General features: G+C 30.6%; 1 protein-coding gene across 1 annotated transcript in view; it reads left to right on the forward strand.

Annotated features, from left to right (window-relative positions):
- LOC123305652 (Down syndrome cell adhesion molecule-like protein Dscam2) overlaps window positions 1–21,797 on the forward strand; it is a 140,708-nt gene that overhangs the window by 46,366 nt on the left and 72,545 nt on the right. The window contains 1 exon segment of the mRNA XM_044887428.1: window positions 12,299–12,477. Within this exon segment, the coding sequence (XP_044743363.1) occupies window positions 12,299–12,477 (179 nt within the window).

Raw genomic sequence — 21,797 nt, forward strand, 5'->3', positions numbered from 1 at the left:
GTGCAGTTAGAGATTGTAAGAGTAAAGCAAATAAAAATTTAAACGTAGTTTTCTATAAATTTCCAAAGACAGGCGATCGTACAGTATTATTAGAAAATTTTTTAATAACAATTTTTTGTTTCTACAAATATTATAATAATTATTTCGAAGTTAAATTTGTTTTATAATAATAATAATAATAAATTAATAAAATATTTTCTCTACACGTATAACACTTTGAGTATTCTTTAAATAATAATAACTTTTAATTAAAGTATATTTTAAACATTAGTAAGATTTATAAAAATTCCAGTTTCCAGACTTCAAACACTTTATTTTTTGTGATAAGATCATAAAATTATATTTTATTTCGCAACTAATTCTGTCTGCCGCTTCCATAAGTAGAAGTAGATGGATCTTTGTTTTTGAAAACACGCCTCATATAATAAACTTTAAAGCTTTGAGCATAATTTTTACGTTATTTTCATTAAAGTCCACATTAATTATAAATAAATTTTCAGCAACAAAGGACGAATAGAAAACGAAAAATGTATTTTTAACGTTTTTTTAACTATCATATGGGTTAAACATTTAAAAGTGTAGGTTACTTTCCGACATGTTTTTTAAGTCACGCCTCCATGTCAGTTCCCAATACTGCCATACTCAATTCCAGTCACTTTGGAACCCTTCCATCATCCATGCAGCCTACCGTATCCTTTACTACGATCCCCTCCAGGACTCAATCTCGTAAAACGCCAATCATGAATGAAATATAAATGACTGTATAAGTGTCTAACAATTCCAGAAGTCGTTTTCGAGATGCCAATATCGCGAAACATGGGCAGATAGGTATCTTTGGCTGTGTATATCTCCGTTCCGATTGAAAGGAGATTCATTATTGCGAAGGATTTGTTCTTCCGCTCTTAATATTCCTTACAAAGAATGAGGCCGGCTCAGTATCCAAGCGAGTTAAGACGTCTTTACTTGCTTTGACTACTCGCTGGAAGGGTGCGGGTTCGAATCTATGCAGCGGTAGTGTGAACAAAAACAGTTATTGGGGCAGTAAATTGATCACACTGTTGTCGCTTGGATAAGAACGAAATGACCGACTCGGATTATTGTTATTACAGTGAACGTCTGAACATTCAACCAAACGACACAATTTCCTGGAATGATTTCTCTGTTCTTCAATAGTTGTATAATAATTTTACTGTTCAGCCATACATCATCCTCTTTTCAGCAAAGACAACGACATGACAAGAAATTGTACTAACCTGGTGATTCTTATTGCTTTTTAATCTTTCGCAAGATCAATGAGATCCATGGTTATCATCTCGCATTTATTATTTTGGTAACGTTAACGAGCAATTACCTTCAGAACGTGAACAAGACATCAATCAAGTTGTTTTCCTCTTGTCTACCTCTCACAAAGTCAGAAAATCCTTCTCCGTAAATGATCATATTTTTAATATACATCCTTTATATTATGATTGCGTTTATATTATCTATCGTCTTTATTTTGTGGTGATAGTTTATAAATTTAGAATTTTGTTGAGAACGATATGAGAGAATTATTGTGCCGCAGAATGTTGGTGAAATGCTTTTTACAAATGACGACTGCTGCTGTTAGGGACATATCGTCTAGAGAGAAAACTTTATTTATTTTCTATGAGAAAACTCGAAGACGACGACCGAGAGAGATGTTGATGATAATATAGCTCTCTAGCTAGCTCTATGTATGTATGTACGGTTGTTATGTATTGCTAGTTACATCACCAGGAGGTCATGACACTAAACGAAAAATCTATAGATGCTCACATACATGCATACACACATATACAGTTTGTATGTTTTAGAATTGTATATACACTTTAGAAACAGTTCTGATGGGAATGCAACTTGACCGCATATTCTTCTACAGATCGAGCAACTTTAAGAGAAAAAATGAAATGAGAATATCTTACTGTTCGCAACTAGTAAGAGATTTAGGAAAATTTAGATTGCCACATTATTCTTCATTAAATAACGATAAACTTTTCGATTCGACATTTGCCGAATTTATTAAGTTAACAGGAAAATGTTTTCAAAAAGCTACTTTTTCTCTTAACAAAAACGTCTTTCATGTTTTATACCTGAAAGTAACTCAGCTACGAATCTGACCTATTTTTGAACCTTCGACGAAATGTAATCACCTTCAGCCACATAAAATTTCGCATTCTGCATTAATAGCTATCTCTATTTGAATATTCAAAAGAAATGCAATTTGTCATTCCTTTTTTCAGTTAAAATTGCCTGATTTATCATTTAATGGTGACTAAAGGACCGCTCTTTGTTTATACATATAGTCGTGAAAGATACAGCCCGTAGAATAAAGACACAAAGAACGAATTGAACACAATTTTTGTTGTTTTTATCTTTTTTCCACTATTTACTTGTTTTGTATGCTCATTTCATTTTAAAATTTCTTATGTTTGTTTTGTGCTAAGATAGTATGTGCCAAAATTTTTATTTGATAATTTAATAAATTATACTATGCGAAACAAGAACGTTTATTGCATTTGGAACATTGTATTCTTCTATGTTCGAATACTTTCAAAGTTTTTTTTTCGAGAAAAATAAAGCTAAAAAAATGGCAGAGAATGTAGTAAAGATGTTTTTTTTAACCTCAAACGGCTAAAGTTTCGTTAAGCAAGTTTATCGCACTAGTTTTTCTAAATTTCCAAAAAAATTTTTTGTTAGAATGCTTCAATCAATTATTGATTACTTTTCGTAGCAAAATTTATTTAACGAAGGTGAATGTCCTGAATCAATACAAGTAACTTTTGGTTACTATGCATTAAATTCCGATAATTTACGAGGATTTAATTGCAAAACTTCGAATATATCAACAAAAAAGGTAGCTGAACTTGTCTGCTTATGATGATGAATAAAGATAAATTATATGAAAATCATATATGTTTAACAATGACAACACGATAAATTTATATACATTAAGTGTTAATGGAATTGAAACAAAAAATCATAATGTACTTGTAATTGTATGTATTATATATAGGCTGGTTCAAAAGTCTGGAAAATCCCACATACATCAACGCAGAGATAAAATCGTTAAGCCAAAATCGTTCTAATGAATCGATTACCCTACATTTACCGAATACCCATGTATACCAAAAGAATAACATCCATTTGATAAGTTTTAGTAAAATTTAATTTCTACATCGCCAATTTTCGAATTAAACCTGATTCAAAATCACGAGAGAAGACTATAAATGTTTTTTGGAGAGATTCTATCATTTCATGGGAGTGACGTCTAGATTAGAGTGCCAACTAATTTTTCTTTTAGGGACTGGTCTTCACCCTATTCACCCAGATTCGTCTAAAAATCGAATGAAATCGAAATCTCGTCTTGCTTTTGTTCTAGTTTTTGGGACACAAAAAATTGACCACAGTCTGATATATTTTCGGAGTAAAATCAAATCTAAAATGCGTCCTGACTTTAAAATCACTCTTTTTTTTATCAGGATATACATTTTATATACCTATAGAAGAAGTATAATCAAACATTTTAAAATGCGCAATAGAATCGTATATTCGTATTTCTTCTACAAATGTAACGTCATATGACACATGGGCGTCACATTGAAAGGATATCCGTTAAATGAACCGATCATGATACTCCTGTATTATAGACGAACAATGAACAAGAGTTAGAAGAGTTAAAAAGAGCTATGTCATAAATATCAAAAATATATATCTGTTATTTATTTCTTACTTGTCAGTTGTACAATTTAAGAGTTGACAATCGTAAATTAGATTCGTTTCTTTCTACATTATAGTTTGTAATGTCAGATTATGATTAATCGACTTCTTTTCGAACTAAACCAACGTTTGTGTTTTAAATCAACAACCTTTCATGAACAGGCTCTGACTTTAAGCATTACGTTATTGCAATTCAACGTAAAAATATTCAAAACGGACTTATCTCAAACTGTCTCGGATATTTGGTATAAGATGTAATGTCTAAGATACAGGGCCCTAATAAAGCCTACTCATTGAGCAAAGCCCTCCCCCCAACAGTTTCCAATCAACAGAAGACCAATTAGGGTAGGTGCTTCTCTCATCTTTTGACCACTGACGAAATATGTCGAGAACTATTCGGTAGATTAACGAGCAAGTCGGTAACGAGAGAACATATGGTTCTCAGCATTAGACTACCAAGTTTTAAACAAAGACTATGAGGGCTTCACAGGAGTCTTCAAAAATTCGAAATAAGTAAATGAGATTAAGCAAAGAAGGTTAAGAAAAAAAGTCTCCCTCCTTTTAAATAAAATAGTCTGTAATGAAAAACTTTACGCTAAGGCTCATCTTATGGCGAGGAGGCGAGAAGCACATGTTACCATGGATTCACTAAGTACTCACTTAAACATTAGAAGCGTTTATTCAAGCTTGAAACCATAATTGCAGTTGTTACCTCCCCCATTTAGCAGGTACGTGGATACTGCTATCTTTTGTGACCATTTCCCCTTCGCCTTGCTCCAAAATCTCGTATTATTATTTCAGGTTTGTGTTTAATAAAATTTAAAGGCATTCCGGATTGTGGCAGTTTTTGGCAAAATGGTAAAAGCTACGTTAAATAGCTTTTGACAACTCCCTTTTGAAATTGCATTTAATATTATATTTAATTTTCTTAGTACTCACACTAAAATGTAACGACTGCTATAAACTAACACCACATAATAAAGAAAATCAATTCAGAAAAACTTTTGCAGTTAGAAAAAGATTTCCAAAACAGAAAACTTACTATAATACGAAAAATTACAATTGATGACAAATAGCAATATAGTCTTACAATTTATATTATGCGAGTACATACTACTATATAAGCGTCGCGGCGCGTTACGGTAAGTTAGTATGCGACGTCAGACGGGGTGTTTGAGGATTCGTAAGAGAGGGGGAGGGTTAGGATGATGATGATGGTTGTGTTATTGTACGTGCTGTGTGAATGTGTGTATGGATGAACATTCAAAGTACATGTCGTTGTGTGTATATATATGTATGCGCTGCCGAAGCTGAAAACAGATCGATAATATACCGAATACACTCATTTGCTACATAGCTTGGAGTTTTCCCAGTTCTATCATTTTATATAATTTCGTTGAATGTACAAAGTACGATGTTCTATCATATTCCACAAAATAATATAAGATCAAGAAGATGGAAAATGCTTATTGATCCAAACAACTGCAAAAAAGTTTTCAATTACATAATTTGCAGATTAACTGTGATTTGCAGTGATCTTGACTAACTAATTGAGAGGTCAGAGACCGTTGTTCTAAACATTGTAAAAGTTTTCTAGCATAAAAGTCTGACTTTTCGCTAAACTTCAGTTTTCCCTTCTATGAGAAAATTTAAAGTACTGGCTATTATGATCACCTAAACGTTTTATCAGAATCCTTGACTCGCTTTTTTATCCTTTCAATAAAATACCTAAATGAAGATGTTTTTCATAAAAATTGACTAGATTAGATTAGGATAGAGTGGCTTTCATCCCGGGCCAATAATCCATAAACCATTTGGAGCTGTTTAAGAACACCAGAAGTGCTCTGATATCAATGGAACTTAAGTCGGAGCGATAGTCAAAGAATGATTGATTCAAATGACTTCATCTCCTTATGGCAAGAATTGGGGAGTGACAGTTACAGTTCCTGCAATGATCGTGATGCGCTCGTACGCTCAGTCTTGCAGCGTGCCTGCCGCTTAGCCAGTGTCCTGTAATAGCCGAAACGATTTGAAGCGTTTCCTCAGACCACATCGGTCTTGTAGTCCCACAAGTGGTCCTTCCTTCCATCTAAGATTTCCCTTTCTTAACGTTTCCTCATTCAAGAACAACTTCCACTTCAAAAACGGAACTCCCGGATGCCTATTGACGCTTGTTTTCGACAGCTTGTGCATTTCTAGCAAGCTCGCCTTCTTCACAAGTCCCTGTAATGTCCCCGATACCCATATAAGGTTATATTAATTTGTTGCGCCAGCTCATTTGAAGACGTTCGGCATTCCTGTGCTTACTTTGAAAATTGGTTAATCGCAAATACAATTGAACGCACCTATGGAAAGTTTTTTCAACCAAAAATGATATCGTCAGTTTTTCAATAAGCTTTCCACCTCGTATATACCAATACCAAACTTATACATAATGTATTCTTATCGTGTAGTATATAATAATGTGTATATGGGTACTAAATTGTGGGACCAACGCCCTACATGATGCCCCTAGCATGGCTACACAACATGCTGCACTAGTATAGTACTAGCTACATTCTTCATTCATCTCTCTATGCTACTAAAATATGTACTTCATATACTACAGCACACGACCACAAACAAGATTTTTCAATTTTTAAATAGTGGTTTTTCTTTTGAACATGATAAAAATGTAACTCCTCTCTACATTAGTTTTTTTTTTTGTTCAACACTTTTTTTGTCTCTGGAAAGCTTTTTATGTTTAACTTTTTCATTCGCTTTTTATATGAATTTTTAGCTTTATTTTTTGAACATAGATGATACATGGATTTCATATGAGTTTTAGAAGTTATTATTTTTGAATGACAATTGAAGTATTAATCCAGACTAATTGACTTCATGAAAATATTGGATTATTGTTTTTAATATATTGTTTTTTCACTCTATCGGTCTCTAAATCGAAACTTTGTTAATACCTTTGATTCAATCCAACTCTACCAAAATTTATTCAAAAAGCACTATCCAGAATTAGAATTAGTTTAACATCCTAGCTCGATTAATATCATTATTTTTTGCCCTTGGCAATAACAATTAAGAAAATAATTTTTGAGTTTTTTTTATGATTTGAAACATTCTCTTGTATCTTTTCAATTATTAAAAATGACTTACTTTAACATTAACAATTTAATAAAATCTTAGAAGCCAATTTTAACTTACTTATAATTTTTGATGAAAATTTGCACACGTATCAAGGTCCGATGGCAAAACAATAATTTAATAATTTTATCCCTGACCAAGACCAGTAGAAACAATCTTTATTACTTCAAGGTATTTCCATCATGCTATTTGCAGTTCCTGAATTTAACGAATTTTTTTCACAGTCTAAAAATAAGGCTTACTATTAAATTCCAAAGTTTCAGAAATTTTGCCGTTTTAAACGCGAGATAATTAATGCATAAGTTCTAAATTTTGATCAATTTTATCCTAAAAACATTTCTTTCAACTTATTAATTCCTACTGTTTAAAAAAAATTCTGTCGAGAGGATTTTTTTAATATAATAAAAAATAACCGAAAGGACAGTCAGTTTTACATGCTTTTCCCTCGAAATTCCGAACTTTGGGGCTGATTATCTCAGCGATATTAACGACCAAAAATTCTACAACTTCGGGATCTCACAGATAACATTATTCTGCTTTTGAAAAAATTAGGCCAAATCTATCGAAAAATGCTTTCATGCTGGAAATATCTTAATAATATTATCTTGAAATATTAATAGTACCTACTTACTATAAAAGAGGGCATGGCCTTGTGGCTAAGGTAGTTTTGGCGCAGAGAAAGACACCTTTTAAACGACTACATTCAAAGTATGCAATCGATCGAGTCTCTAAATGTACTCTAAATTTCCAATGAAAAATAAAAAAATTTCGTGTTATGACCATAATAATACCTGATCCCAAAATTTTCAACTAACATAGATACTCTTATCTTGTTACAGTTTACAATAAAGTATGCTTACAAGTGCTTTTATGCAATGTTCTTAGAATCTTATTATAGAAGTTTAAAAGCATCTATTGTGTTATATTATACGAGTACTATATGTAAGGCAGTTTTAAACTATATTATTTAACTAAAGGTCGTTTCGCTTAAATTCCTTTTTTGGGGTGAATTAAATATTACTACTATGATAATATTTTCCCTTAATTAAAAAAAGTTTTCGGAAAAATTTCTAGTTTAGGGTGAATCATGTATATATAAAATTCACCTAACATGATTAGTTGATTCATCGCAATCAATAACTACGAAAGAAACATAAAATTTAGGCAGAGAGATCCTTTCATGGTGTAAGCTTTTGGCTTATAATACAAATCTTGGTAATTCAATTTTTAACAAATGAGATTATGTTATTTATATGAAATACTTTGTCCTGAATGACTTACTAACGGATCAACGCACAGCCTAAACCGATAGTTGTATGACACAAGTATCTCATAAGAAAGAATTTTCCGAAATTCTACTCCTAAGTGGGTGAAAAATGGAGGTAATGTTTGTATAGTACAACGTGATTCCTTGATCCAATCTACTTCAAATTTTGCATTCTTTAACAAATCCCAGAGAAGCGTGTGGTTCAGTTGTATATATAATATTGTATCGTTTTTCCCGTAAAGCATCCGCCTCCGTAAAGTTCGATACAATAAAAACAAGACTGAATGAATTGCTTTGAAACTTTGATATATTTTATTGTTTAACGCAGTTTCATTTAAGCCTATCATAAAATAAAGGTATAATATTTGCTTTCTAAGTATATTCTTAACTAGTATATTTTAAGTAATTCAACAACAACCCTTTGAACTGTACTGTTTGTATCAACGGCTCATATTGGGCCTTCTATTCAACTGAGTGTTATTTCCACAGGACACCCATAATTAAACTTTTTCATGTAAGTCGTTTCCAGGGAAACCATGTTCTATTTTTGTTACTTCCACAGCTGCCTAAATCTTAGATGCTAGACTTCTACCCTCGCTGGACCCCCACTTTCGATACTACACTCCCCACGATATAATTATAGTTTAAAATTCCAGTTGCTCCACCCTTTGATAAGTAGCTTAACAGAAGACCTTCTCTCTACTAATAACTTTTACAAGATGTTAAAATAGAAGATAAAAGTTTGAATACAATTTGTAGCAAAGAATATACTGTATTTTTATCTCCGAATATCAAGAAGAAACTACCTTAAACGCATGCTTTGTGTGTTTTATTATTCGTATTATAATCATGTAAGGTAGTTTTAAACTATATAATTCAATTTAAATTGCAATAACATTAAACAAACAATATATATATTCATCTTCATTATACTAGACTTGCAATGCATTGCAATGCAACGTAATTGTGTTTAGTTCAAAAGATGTGTGTTTGAGTATTCCAGACAATAGATAAAACTGCACTTTGGAACTGTACTGCAAGTATTATTGAACCGGCGGCTAACAACACTTTTAATTGTCTCTTAAACCTCTGCCATGCTATACAGAAATTTCCACCATGGATTGCCACTAATCTGCACCTTGCATACCAGATTGGGATTGGTCAAATTTATTAAGTTTATGGAAAAAATAAAAATTTCCTTATTCTTTTAAAGAATAACTTTCTAATATAAATTTTTCTAATATAAATCTTTTGTCAACTGCGAACATGAACTATTCTTTAGCTCATTGGGTTTTAACACCAAAGAGAGAATTGGAAATAAATACCTTCATCTTTTTCAACTAAAAATAATTGCTTTTATTATTGACAGACGTACGTTTATAAGTTCATTAAAAGTGTTGTTAGCTGCTGGTCTTTTTATAGTTACTGCATAATATAATATTGTACTTATCTTACTAGTATCGTTCATACCGTATGCTTACATTAAAATTTTATTTTGTAATATATTATGTTTATTGTACATAATAATAGTAATTTGTAACATAATTATGTTTCTTGAAAACCTTTTTTTTATTTTTACACCGTGTAAATAATACTTCAGTTGATTTATAATTATTCTTATGGGAAGAGCATTTTCCTCTACCAGTTTAGTTTTTAAGAATATAACTAACTCAATTTAGTTATACCCATCAAAAAAAAAAAAAAAACTCTACTTCAGTTAATCCTTCAATTTTCTAAAATTATTCGGGCTTTTCCTTATTGGCAAGATAAAAACTGGAGACGTTGCCACAAGATACAATATTCAAGTGGACATTTTGAGGGGAACGATTAAGTGTGAAAAATTTACTAACATGAGTTATTCTGTTGGCATATAAAACGCGCCGAGTGGAAGGTACTTGAAATAAGGAAATTGGCTAAAAGTTATTTTTGTACGAGTTCAAAGCTCATTCGAGCTTATTTCTCGAGTTCTTATACCGATTTTCCTCTTTTCACATATAGGAGCATATTTGTTAACACAGTTTTTCGTATACTAAAATTCGTATTTACTGCCTTGATCGAAGGGAAATTATTAAAAAAAAAAAAAATCTGTAAATAATTAATAACAAAGAAATATATAAATAACTCTTGTTTATTTTTGATAAATCTATGTATACAAAATATTCTTGTACAAACGATATAATATTATTTATAAGTTTCTAGTGTGGCTATTGGCTAGTATCTCTATCTTTGAGTGTTAAAATATGCGGTAGTGTCTAAACTTTAAATATCGAATTATTTATTTATAATATTGTATGTAAAACAATGGATTTTATTGTATTTGTTAATCGTAAACAAAATTATTTATTTATTTATGGACAGTAAATACTCATATTCAAGTAAAATTATCTGTTTTTTTATTTTTTTTGTTGTTGTCTTGTTCATTTTAAACAATTGATCGGTTAGTTTACCTTCTTATTAATTTATCAATAATTTATTTATGATAATTATTTATTTAAAAAAAAGGAAGCATTGCTTTTATTGTGATATTAATAATAAATTATTCAGTATTTAAATCTCAAGGTGAAATATACAGATCAAGATGTATTTGTAAATCAAAATCTGCACATAGCGATATAAAAAAAACTTGTATTTATTGATTGTAGATTAATTATTTTATGATTTTATTATAACTATTAGCCTGATAATAATAAAAGTGAATATTCGTCTCTCTAAATAGTATTAGGAATATACAGAATGTTCGAATTACATCTAGGCATATAAATATCACGAGTATGACAGAATACATGCGGTTAAGCAATGCATCTAAGTATTATATACAGGTGTTGAAGCTTCGATATGCGTTGAGATAGTTGTAAGACGCTTAGAGAGTGGGAGTATCTAAGTTGAATAGATGAACAACAACAGATAAACCACGATACAAGTCACTTTTGCAATTTTATATAACACCTATAATACCTCTCACTTAGATGCATTGCTTAACGCATGCATTCTGTCATACTCGTGATATTCATATGCCTAGATGTAAAACGAACATTCTGTATAGAAACGAGACAATGAATTGTTCTAAATTGGTGAAGCAACTTTTAGCATTAATGTACTGACCATTTCCGTACTTCATTACTTAATTTCCGCCAAATATTAGAAGAGTTTAAGACTTTAAATTCAACACTTTAATCCGTCAGCATTCGCGTTATGAGCATTTTTCTCACGTTGGATTTAAAACATAAATAACTTTTAGTTTTCAAATTGTCTTTGTGGTACTTTTTTTATTTGTATATAATTTTATCTATTTTCGAATTATGAATTTTATAATTCGAAATATATTTTTTTCAAGTCTTTCAAAAATTGTCAGAATTTCTCTCATTACGGAGTAAAGGTGTAAGAAAAATATATTAACTTCGGAAATTTTCGGACCTGTTCGATAGCCAAACGATTTGGCTTGTATGTCTAATTGCTCAAATTCGGCGTAAGTTTGAAGTAAACGTAATCTTTTGTTATCTGAAAATGATAAGAGAAATGAAGGAATTTGATTATCTATCTCTAATTACGTGATTTCGTTTAATCATGGCGATGATACTCGCTAGGACTGAGTACAGTTTCAACACAAAATTGAAGGACATTTATCAGTTTTTTTAATATTTATAACTCGAAAGTTGGATTAAGGATTTCTTAAAATCATTTGAAAACCTTATTCTTGAATAACTAGCCAAGCGGATAATCGATAATTACTGCACATCAAATTAACAAACATGAGAGGAGTAGTGAAATTTGTCTTATCTACCAATTCGATATGCTTTAGTATTAACTTGTCTTTAATATTTCTAACTATAAACTTTGTAAATAAGGTGCTTTTCTACCAATCTAGTTAACATGAATCGTCGATATCAAACAAATTTGTGATTTTAAGGCGTGGGATGTTTCTGGTAGTTTTAATAAGTTTTAATTTGTTAGTTAATTCTACCTTACAGAATTAAATTAAAATCAAAATCTATTTTTGTCCTAAAACAATATATTTAGATGATTGATTATTGAATGGTGAATAACCTCATCACGAAAACTCGATAAACATTTAATTTTCCATTTGAGAAAACACTTAAACTTTATGTTATGTTATTATTGAATCAAATCTAATATCTTGATTTTCTTTTCTTACAGTCTATGCTGAAGATGATACCATGGGACCTGTTTACATAAAGGAACCACCGAATCGTGTTGATTTCTCAAATACAACTGGTGCTGTTGTTGAATGTTCTGCAAGAGGTAATCCTCCACCGGAAATTATTTGGGTACGATCTGATGGTACTGCTGTTGGCGATGTTCCTGGACTACGACAGGTATGTTTTATTTTTGATATAGAAATATCTATGATTCTTTATACCGTGTGTATCACGAGGAACTTCTTCTCTCTTCGAAAATAATTTATTGCATTCAAAGCTTCGAAAAGAATATATCCGGATCTTTATTTTTAAGCAAAAAGTGATCATTACAATTGAAGTCTTTTTCACTGAAGTATGTTTGGTTTTTGAACGTTTATTGAGGCCAATTACACGAAGGCAGCACGTGGGTTAAAATAATAGAAATAAATGGCGTTAAAACAGTACCTCCTTATATTGTCCACTTAGCAGTTTTTCAAAAACATAAAAGTAAAATACAATTATATTATTCGAAGGGTGTTTTTACCCTTTGTATTTATTTATTCCTGTAAAGAAAAATGTGTGATTGCAATATGCATTTGTTTATATTAACGTGTGCTCCTGTGGGGTTCTTAAAACAATAACAGTGTTTTTATATAATGTTTACATTTGAATTAACATTTTGCACTCTCTGCGATTGTTTAAAATAAATACATTTAAATTGTTCTTATTGCTGGCAAAGGCAAATTCTAAACGTTTTTAAAGGTGGCATTTTTTTAATAGCAGATTTGGGACGTTCTAAATAAAAATGAAGTGTAGGTATGAAAATATTTGAAAATTACGTTTCAAATTTTGAGGGTGGATTCTGTTAGGACCTGTGAAAATTAGACGAAAATTATGAGTAAAATTTTTATATTTATCCACAGCTTTTGAAATATTTATGTCAAAAGATTTATAAAAAATCACTTAAGAAATACTTATTTGCTTAGCCGACTATTTCCCAGAGTTCTGCAGTTAATGCAACAATTACAGCAATCTCTTTCAAAAACAGCTAAGTTAAAATTCATTTTGAATATGATTTCGGTAATGGGTCCGAAGATGATCTAATCGCGGCTGGCACGTAGACGTTGCAGCAATTTCTATCACTACTTCAAAATTTCAACCTTCCCTGATTTATCGAGGAAGACAAGTGGCCTTACATATATACAAAGAAAATAATATAATTGGAGACCAATTATCCTAACAATTGGAGGTTCTGTTACGTTAAACTAATAAAAATAATTCATAAAATTAAAAAATTTGCAAGCGTTGCTCTGGCGTGAGTCTATGAAATGGCAAGCCAAACAAAACACAAAGCAATTGTCTGCTGTCGAATGGATTATCGAACAAAACACTGTTGTCAAGACAAAGATGTGAACCTCTAAAAACACAACCTTTATTTTTCTTCGTTTAAACGCCAAGATAAGAGAAAGGGGCAAGGAATTAGCCATAAGATGATCTAGCAAGATAAGAAGAACATCGTTTTATACTTATGATTTTAGTCCATACAATAACTCAATGATTGCGTCTACGGAGAACATAAGGCAAAGACAGAATTAAACACCAAAAAAATTATCATCCATATATTCGATTCAGACTATTCTGCAATTATATTCATACGAAATTTCTTCAGGTGGTACTTATATGTGAACATAATTTGAATAATAATTGTTTTTCATTCGCCAAACTAGGACACAAAAAGTAAAACCACAATTCACAAATATGATAATATTTGGAGAATAACAAAAATGGAACAGTGCAAACAAATACTATTGCCAGCAAATATAATGACAAATTCAAACATAAAAAAACCAAACACAATTGTTGGAAATATTTGCTACTATTCTGAACAATGAGAGTTAGGTACACATTATATTATGAGCTGAGTATTATTTGCCAGTGACAAAACCACAATCAAGTTATGTAATAATACAATACCAAAAACCCATTTAACTATAACAAACCTTCTACCACACATAATACAATTGACATTATTTGTAGCTTCGCTGTGTGCTTAGTTGTGCTTTGTTTGCTAACTATTCTAGTGCTAAAAAGTTCATTCATTCATTCGTTCTTGCATACCATTCGCGAAATAATTATTATTACTATACTGCTTTGTGAATATTGTCTATCAATTTATGACATTTTAAAAGTATACATATATGTGCAGACGAAGATAATTGGAATCCTTTTTGTTAAAGCTTCACAGAGAGTAAAAAAATAATTGCGTCACGCAAGTCGAAGTCCGAGAAAATTCTAATAGAAGCAGATAATGGTCTTTAAAAAGTTTCCGCTATTTTAAATTTGATACATTTGATACAGTCGATTGAAATATTGCCTACTTTGAACATTTAAGGATGTACGAGCACCAAAGTAATTAAATTTTTTCTATGTAAATTTGGACTAAGTCTAAATCTATTCTGAAAATTTTAGAGGTAAGGAGGAGATAATTTAAGAAAAAATATTAAATGAAATAAATGGTGGAAACGCATATAAATAATGGATTATTATATTACCTTATGTATTTATTTGCACTCCCGCCATATTTATCTAGAATTGTGAACAGGTATTATTTATTATTATTTAGGTATTGTGAATAGATATTTATTACAGCTATATGCGAGTGCAGCGAGCTCCACTGCCTGCTTAAGAGATTGTAGTAAAAATTGTGTTAAGTAGGCGGACTAAGCAGGGAACGGGCTTGCGAGTGGGTTTAATGGACTTAGCGGGTGGCCTAAGCACAGTATAGCTATTAATGAATTAGAACTGCAGGCAAAACTTATATCAATTATAATATTTGAATTTTAGATTTTAAAGAATCTCCAGAATATGGGAATGATATTCTAATAAATAATCTAATTTTTAATTACTAAACAGATAATAAATTCCTTTACTAATTAAAGTTTGAAATTAAGAATAAATCCACCACTTCTAACATAGTAAGTAACTGCACGTATGAGAGTTAAAAAACTAGGCGTTTAAAACCCTATATATATTCGTGTTTTTTAAGTATGATAATTTTTTTTTTTTTTTGTATGTATAGTTTTTAAACTAAACCACTTTGAGATGAAATATGGTAGTTGACCTAAATACAAGAATTTTTTTTTATTATTACACTTTTTCATATATATAGACTCTATGGAATTGTGGATTTTGTAGGTGAAAGGACTGGATATGTATATGCATTCATCCCATTTTTATAGTGTGATTATTATAACCAGTATAACTTTCAACATTAGGGTTGGATTATATACCATAATCCAATCGAAATACTGCACGAAATTCGTGCGGAAATGTTTCTTTGAGTGGCAATGCTTAAAGTCTGAAAATAAGCAGTTTCCGAGAAGCAAAGTCAAAAATACCTAGTTCCCAGTAAAGTATATTTTATAGCATTTTCAAATTAGGGATATTTATTCTTGCATATTTAGTGAATGGATTGAGAAAATACTTACAGTGGATGTCACTACAGAAGATAGTTTCTAAATTAAATGTAAGTCACATCTCTGCGTTAAATCCGTGATGTAAGTCATATCTCTGCGTTAAGCCCGGAAACACCTTTAACGTGCACCAACTTTTTGACTATGCTTAAACTTACAACTTTTGTTTGAAACATTTTTTGTTGATATCACTGTTTACCCACGAGGGCGAAAATTACCCGCAAATTTTATAGCATGTATTGTCATTACATGGTATTGTCTTTACATAGCATTTCAATAATTAACTCAGTCAATTGTTTGTTTACACTTGTTTTTTCATGTGTTTATTTGAAAAATTGACTAATATAATTTTCCCTTTCAAAACGATTGTTGTTTTTACCTGCATTTTAAAACACTGACTTTTATCTGCAACTCTGTTAAAAAAAGATTTAATAGTGGAGGCAAAAGGAAGTTTCAACTCTGTCTAGTATAAATCTTATATATTTAAACGAGCAAGATTAGCATATAGGAATTTTGAAAACGGCTCCAACAATTTTCATGAAATTTAGTATGCTGGGGGGTTTCGGGGGCGAAAGTCATATCTCTGCGTTAAATCCGTGATGTAAGTCATATCTCTGCGTTAAGCCCGGAAACACCTTTAATGTGCACCAACTTTTTGACTATGCTTAAAGTTTCCTAAAATTAAATTTATAGCATGCGGTTGTTATCTTGGAAAAACCAAGAATATATCCATTTTATTCAAATGTTCAGACTTTTAGACCGCTAAATAGTTAACATTACCTCCTTTGCTTGCTTATACTTCGGAAAGCAGTCTATTTTCTTTCTGAGCCGCACAATATCCATTTTTATTCTTTCGTTTAGCAGTAACTCCTGAAACATAAAAAGTTAGCCGAAGTGAAGTATTCATCACCACATTCAGGTTTTACTTCGCAAGTGTCTCATTGCTATGGCTATTTTTCGCCACGAGATTATGGAGACGAGACGCAAGTGTCTTATTGCTCGCCTATATTCGCCTGAGCGCCTAGTGTTAGTTTTGACTCGGATAAAAAAAAAATCCTTTTTAGCGAAGTCTGGCAAGGCGAGGTTATCCCCAATTTTTGCTATTCCGTGAAAGTGTGAAGAAGCTATAGAACTACTTCAGTAAACCCAATGGCGAAAAAATCGTGTTTTTAGAAAAATGAAAACATATTTTAAATTCAAAATCCTTTATCTCATCCAAAAAATTTTATCTCATTCTAGTCGAAACTGATATATTTCCACTACAATGCAAAAACAAGAAACTAGGACACCGTGACCTGACATCAAAGAAATCGATTCGTAGAAATTCAGATAAAAAACTATTGAATTTTAGAAGAGTATGATTACCAAGAATTTCGGTATAGATGTATCACAAAAAGTTGTACACCATCTCATAAAACATCTGATACACATTTCTCAAGTACCTATTCAGAATTCGAACCTATTAGAATGCAGTTATAAGCATTAACATCAACTACAACATTATACATAGATATGTAACACAGTAGTATGCTTTACAATTTAATTGCCCCGATACGATCGTTATAACATACATATATAATGATAATGATGACACAACAACCTCAATCCTTCTAAAAATCCTTTTTCTATTTTACTAACGAGGTCATCAACCTAAAATATAATTATTTATAGCATTGTTCAGCACAGTTTTATGCATTATAATGTATACATATACCTTCGTATACAAACAGAGAAGCATAGAAAAAACAGCCCTGGGTTTGCTTACTTACCTTGGTAGTTAAACTGTAGGTAGCGTGATAGAAATCTATTATCATTTAATATTAGTGTTTATTATCATAGAGTATCAAATTTAAATATAGATAGTTCTAGTTATTGATAAAATTTAACATTTAATATAGACATTATAATAGTTGTTTTGATATTAGAGTATCATCTCACTTACTCAGATTCCTCGATTTTTAGCCCCCGAACCAAAAAATTTGAGGTGTTTAGTAAGTTTGACCGCTATGTGTGTGTGTGTGCCTATCTGTCTGTCTGTCTGCCTGTGGTGTCGTAGCGTCTAAACGGATGATCCGATTTTGACTTTTTTGTTTCGTTTGAAAGGTTATTTTATGGGGAGTGTTCTTAGGTTATGCTATGTTTCAAGTGCGAGTTTAAGGTTCCAGAACAACTACATCTTCAAAATCGGTTCAGTTTGGAGAAAGCTCTAAGGAAATAGGTAATTTCATGAAGGTGTTCTTAGATGTGTTTCAAGTGCGAGTTTAAGGTTCCGTACATGAAAAGTTTGTCGGGAGCGCTAAAACTTTCGCAAATTTCACTTGTGAACCACTTTTATTGCATCCATTTTTGGATTTTAATATGTAGGATTGCTGTTTTACTAGTAATCAATGAAGATCTGAAACTTGATTGCCATGAATTTTGGGAATATGTAAAAATATTTTTATAATTTGCAAATTTGTCAAATTTTATGTTTTTTTCATTAAAAAAAATGAGTCGTGTAAGTGATTTATCAGAGAGTTAACGATAATAGAGAAAATTTAAGGTAGGTACAACTAAATTTTATGTAATGTCATAATAAATATCCTGATCAAACAAAATATTTAAATATTATAGTACGCACATATTGAGTTGACTACTAAATCAGAAGGATTACTTTTTATACCATGCATATATGAAATATACATAATATATTAAGTTTAGTCCCAAGTTTGTAACGCTTAAAAATAATGATGCTAGGAAAAAAATTTTGTCATAGCTGTTCATAAAATCACCCAATTAGTCCATTTCCGGTTGTCCGTCCGTCCGTCCGTCTGTGGACACGATAACTCAAAAACGAAAAAAGATATCGAGCTGAAATTTTTACAGCGTACTCAGGACGTAAAAAGAGAGGCCAAGTTCGTAAATGAGCATCATAGGTCCGTTAGAGATAGAACAAAAGTTTAAATGTAAAAAATGTTCCTTATAAAAAAATAAAAAACTTTTGTTTGAAACATTTTTTTGTAATCATCACTGTTTACCCACGAGGGCGTAAATTAGGTGCAAATTTTATAGTATGTATTTATATATCAATATCACGTGTGTGTGTCTATTTAAAAGTGAATATCTTTTGTTATTTACGTGACGTCAAAAAAACAAACGATTGCGCATCAACACTGTCTATACATTTTTGTATGTGTTATGTGATATAGAAATCAACACTGACTATGCATGGTATTTCAACAATTAACTCAGTCAATTGTTTCTTTTCACTTGTTTAAACTAATATTACAATGAATTCGTACAGTAAAAAATAAATTAAATTATTTAAAGAATAAAACAAGTATTTGTCTTCTAAAATTAATTACCTAAATTTTCAGAAAAATAAAAAAGTAAGCGCTACATTTGTAATGTACGAAAGTAACGTAGTTCCTACCGGGAGTCATACACCTATCTTTCTTATTTAATACGATAAAATGAAACAACAAACTATTCACAGACATTTAGTAGACTAAACATTTATTACAATAAATCAATTGTAAAATAAATTTAAAAAAACTATCATAAAATTAGATGACAAATTTTAAATATTTGAAAAGTATTAAATTTTAGAAGTTTAGTAAACACCTGTGCAAACCTTTGAACGAAAAATAAAATATGTATAAAATAAAATTCAATACTGTTTAGTTTGATAAAGAACATTTCATTTATGTTTCCTTTTCCAGGTATTTTCTCTATCGAAATTTCAATATTGCCTGGTTCTGCCTGGGAAAAATTGAATTGATTTTTAGATGAATAAGCACGCTTATAAGTAAATTTTTGGATGTTTTGTGTGCTAGTAAAGAAACAAATGTCATTACACTCGAACCCCTAATGATTTGAATCTAGTCAGAAATAATTTGAGTTATCGAGTATTTTGACTTATCGTTGTTCAAGCCATCTAAGTTTAAAAAAACTTGAATTTTAATTGTAAATATCGCATTGACCCTGGGGGTCTTGGAAATCAAGGTTTTCATAATGAAATATTCTACTAAAACGGTCAACATGTTAGAAAAATGAATGGAATTTTATTTAATCTATATTACTAATAAATGTCTATGTTCTATTAAACGATCTTTCGATTATTTTATATACTAACTAATGACGTCACCACATTTCGTTTAAATTTATACTGTAGGTAAACAAACCAGAGAAATGTAATTACGCTAATGTATTCGATATATGACTATGACTAAATTGTATGACTAATAAATGATATAGCTACAATATGGGGTTAGTAAATATAGAAAATTTTAATTAATTTTAATCGAAATATTTTGATATTTAAATATTTGGAGTATATTTATTCATACTTGTAAATAAATTTTACAATAAATGATGGAATTTGAAAATAAATTAGGTTACCAGAACAATTCATTTTTTTAATGGGTTTATTTGGAAAATTGAATAATATAATTTTTTAATAAACGAGTAATTCTTGTATATATATCAGGAATTTCGGAAACGGCTCCAACAATTTTCATGAAATTTAGTATGCAGGGGGTTTCGTGGGCGAAAAATCAATCTAGCTTAGTTTCATTTATAAAATACGTCGTCTTACCTCGGAAACTTTAATCTCGGAAACGGCTCCAACGATATTCATGAAATTTAGGATGCAGGGGATTTCGAGGGCGAAAAATCGATCTAACTAGGTTTCATTTTGAGGAAACGTTGTTATATCTAGGAAACTTTAATCTCGGATTTACCAAAACAAAAAATAACGAGCATAGCTCGGTCATCCAGGTACTCATTTATTATTATACAAGTGTAATTAAAAAAATCGCCAAGAAATTCGCTTTTTTAACTTGTCCAAGCTGAGCCGATTTTCTTGAAACATAGCTATGAACACTCTCGAACAAATTACCTTTCCAACAAGCAAATAAAATCAAACGCTTACAGAGATAGACATATCAAACTTATATAACATCGCTCTTTTTTTTCGCAGACTAAAAACCATTTATTTAAATGCCTTAAAATAAAATTATCTATTTTCCTGAAATATTAATTGAAAGAATCTTTAGTTTCTGTGAAATTCGGGATATGTTGAAATATTTATCTTTCGATTTCGCATCTTCTAAGCATCCTTGAGTTTTGGAAATAAAATATGAAATTTTAAATCTTGTGTTGTTCGAAGTATCAGAACGACTTTTCTTGTAACTTTCTTACAAATATTTGTCAATAATATCAGAATAAGAAAGAAACATTCACAATTTTCTTTTTGTAAGTGCCTTAAAACGAATTTTATTTAAATATTTAGAGAGAAAACAGTAACATTTTCACAATATTACGTTTAATTTAATGAATGATTCATGAAAAAATATGCAAATACTTAAATATTTAACATAAATTTACATTTAAAGTGTAAATATTTCTATTAATTTCCACAAAAATAAATACGAGAGAGTAGTAGATATATATTTAAACAATTTGGAAGATATTACAATTGTATTTTTATTTTGGTTTTCTAAAGGTCTATTCACATGTGCTACTTTACTTTGGACTTATTTAAATTACAAAACCCTTGCATTAAATTACGATCCTGTCTAAAAATATTCCTTGTACTGAAGTGATTGCGAATTCGTGAGCGAGAAAGATCAGTCTATGCGTCAATTGTAGGAGAAAGAGGGAAAAAATATTTCATTTAGAAAATCAAACTTTTAGTCGAAACCTTTGCAACAGATTTGCTGTAATCGTAAACTTGTGATTCATATATAATTATGAAAAAAAAATTTCCAAAAAAATTATTTCCGAAAATTTCAAATAATAAACATTCGCTATTGATGATCATATTCTAAAAATATTCCTGAAACCCAGTTTAATATCTGAACGCCGCTTCCTACTTCCTTGATTGCTTACCGCGTCTCGTATTTAGAGAAGGAGAATAGTTTAAAATCGAAGAAAAAAGTTCATGGTCTCATAGTCATATTTTTTAACGAATCTGGCTACTCTGCCTACGTACATCGTACGTCTTCGGATTTTTTTTGGATTACCATATATAAATTATACATACTACATAGTACGTATAACGGA

Source organism: Chrysoperla carnea, chromosome 1 (assembly GCF_905475395.1).
Source record: "Chrysoperla carnea chromosome 1, inChrCarn1.1, whole genome shotgun sequence".
In the NCBI taxonomy this organism is placed as follows: domain Eukaryota; kingdom Metazoa; phylum Arthropoda; class Insecta; order Neuroptera; family Chrysopidae; genus Chrysoperla; species Chrysoperla carnea.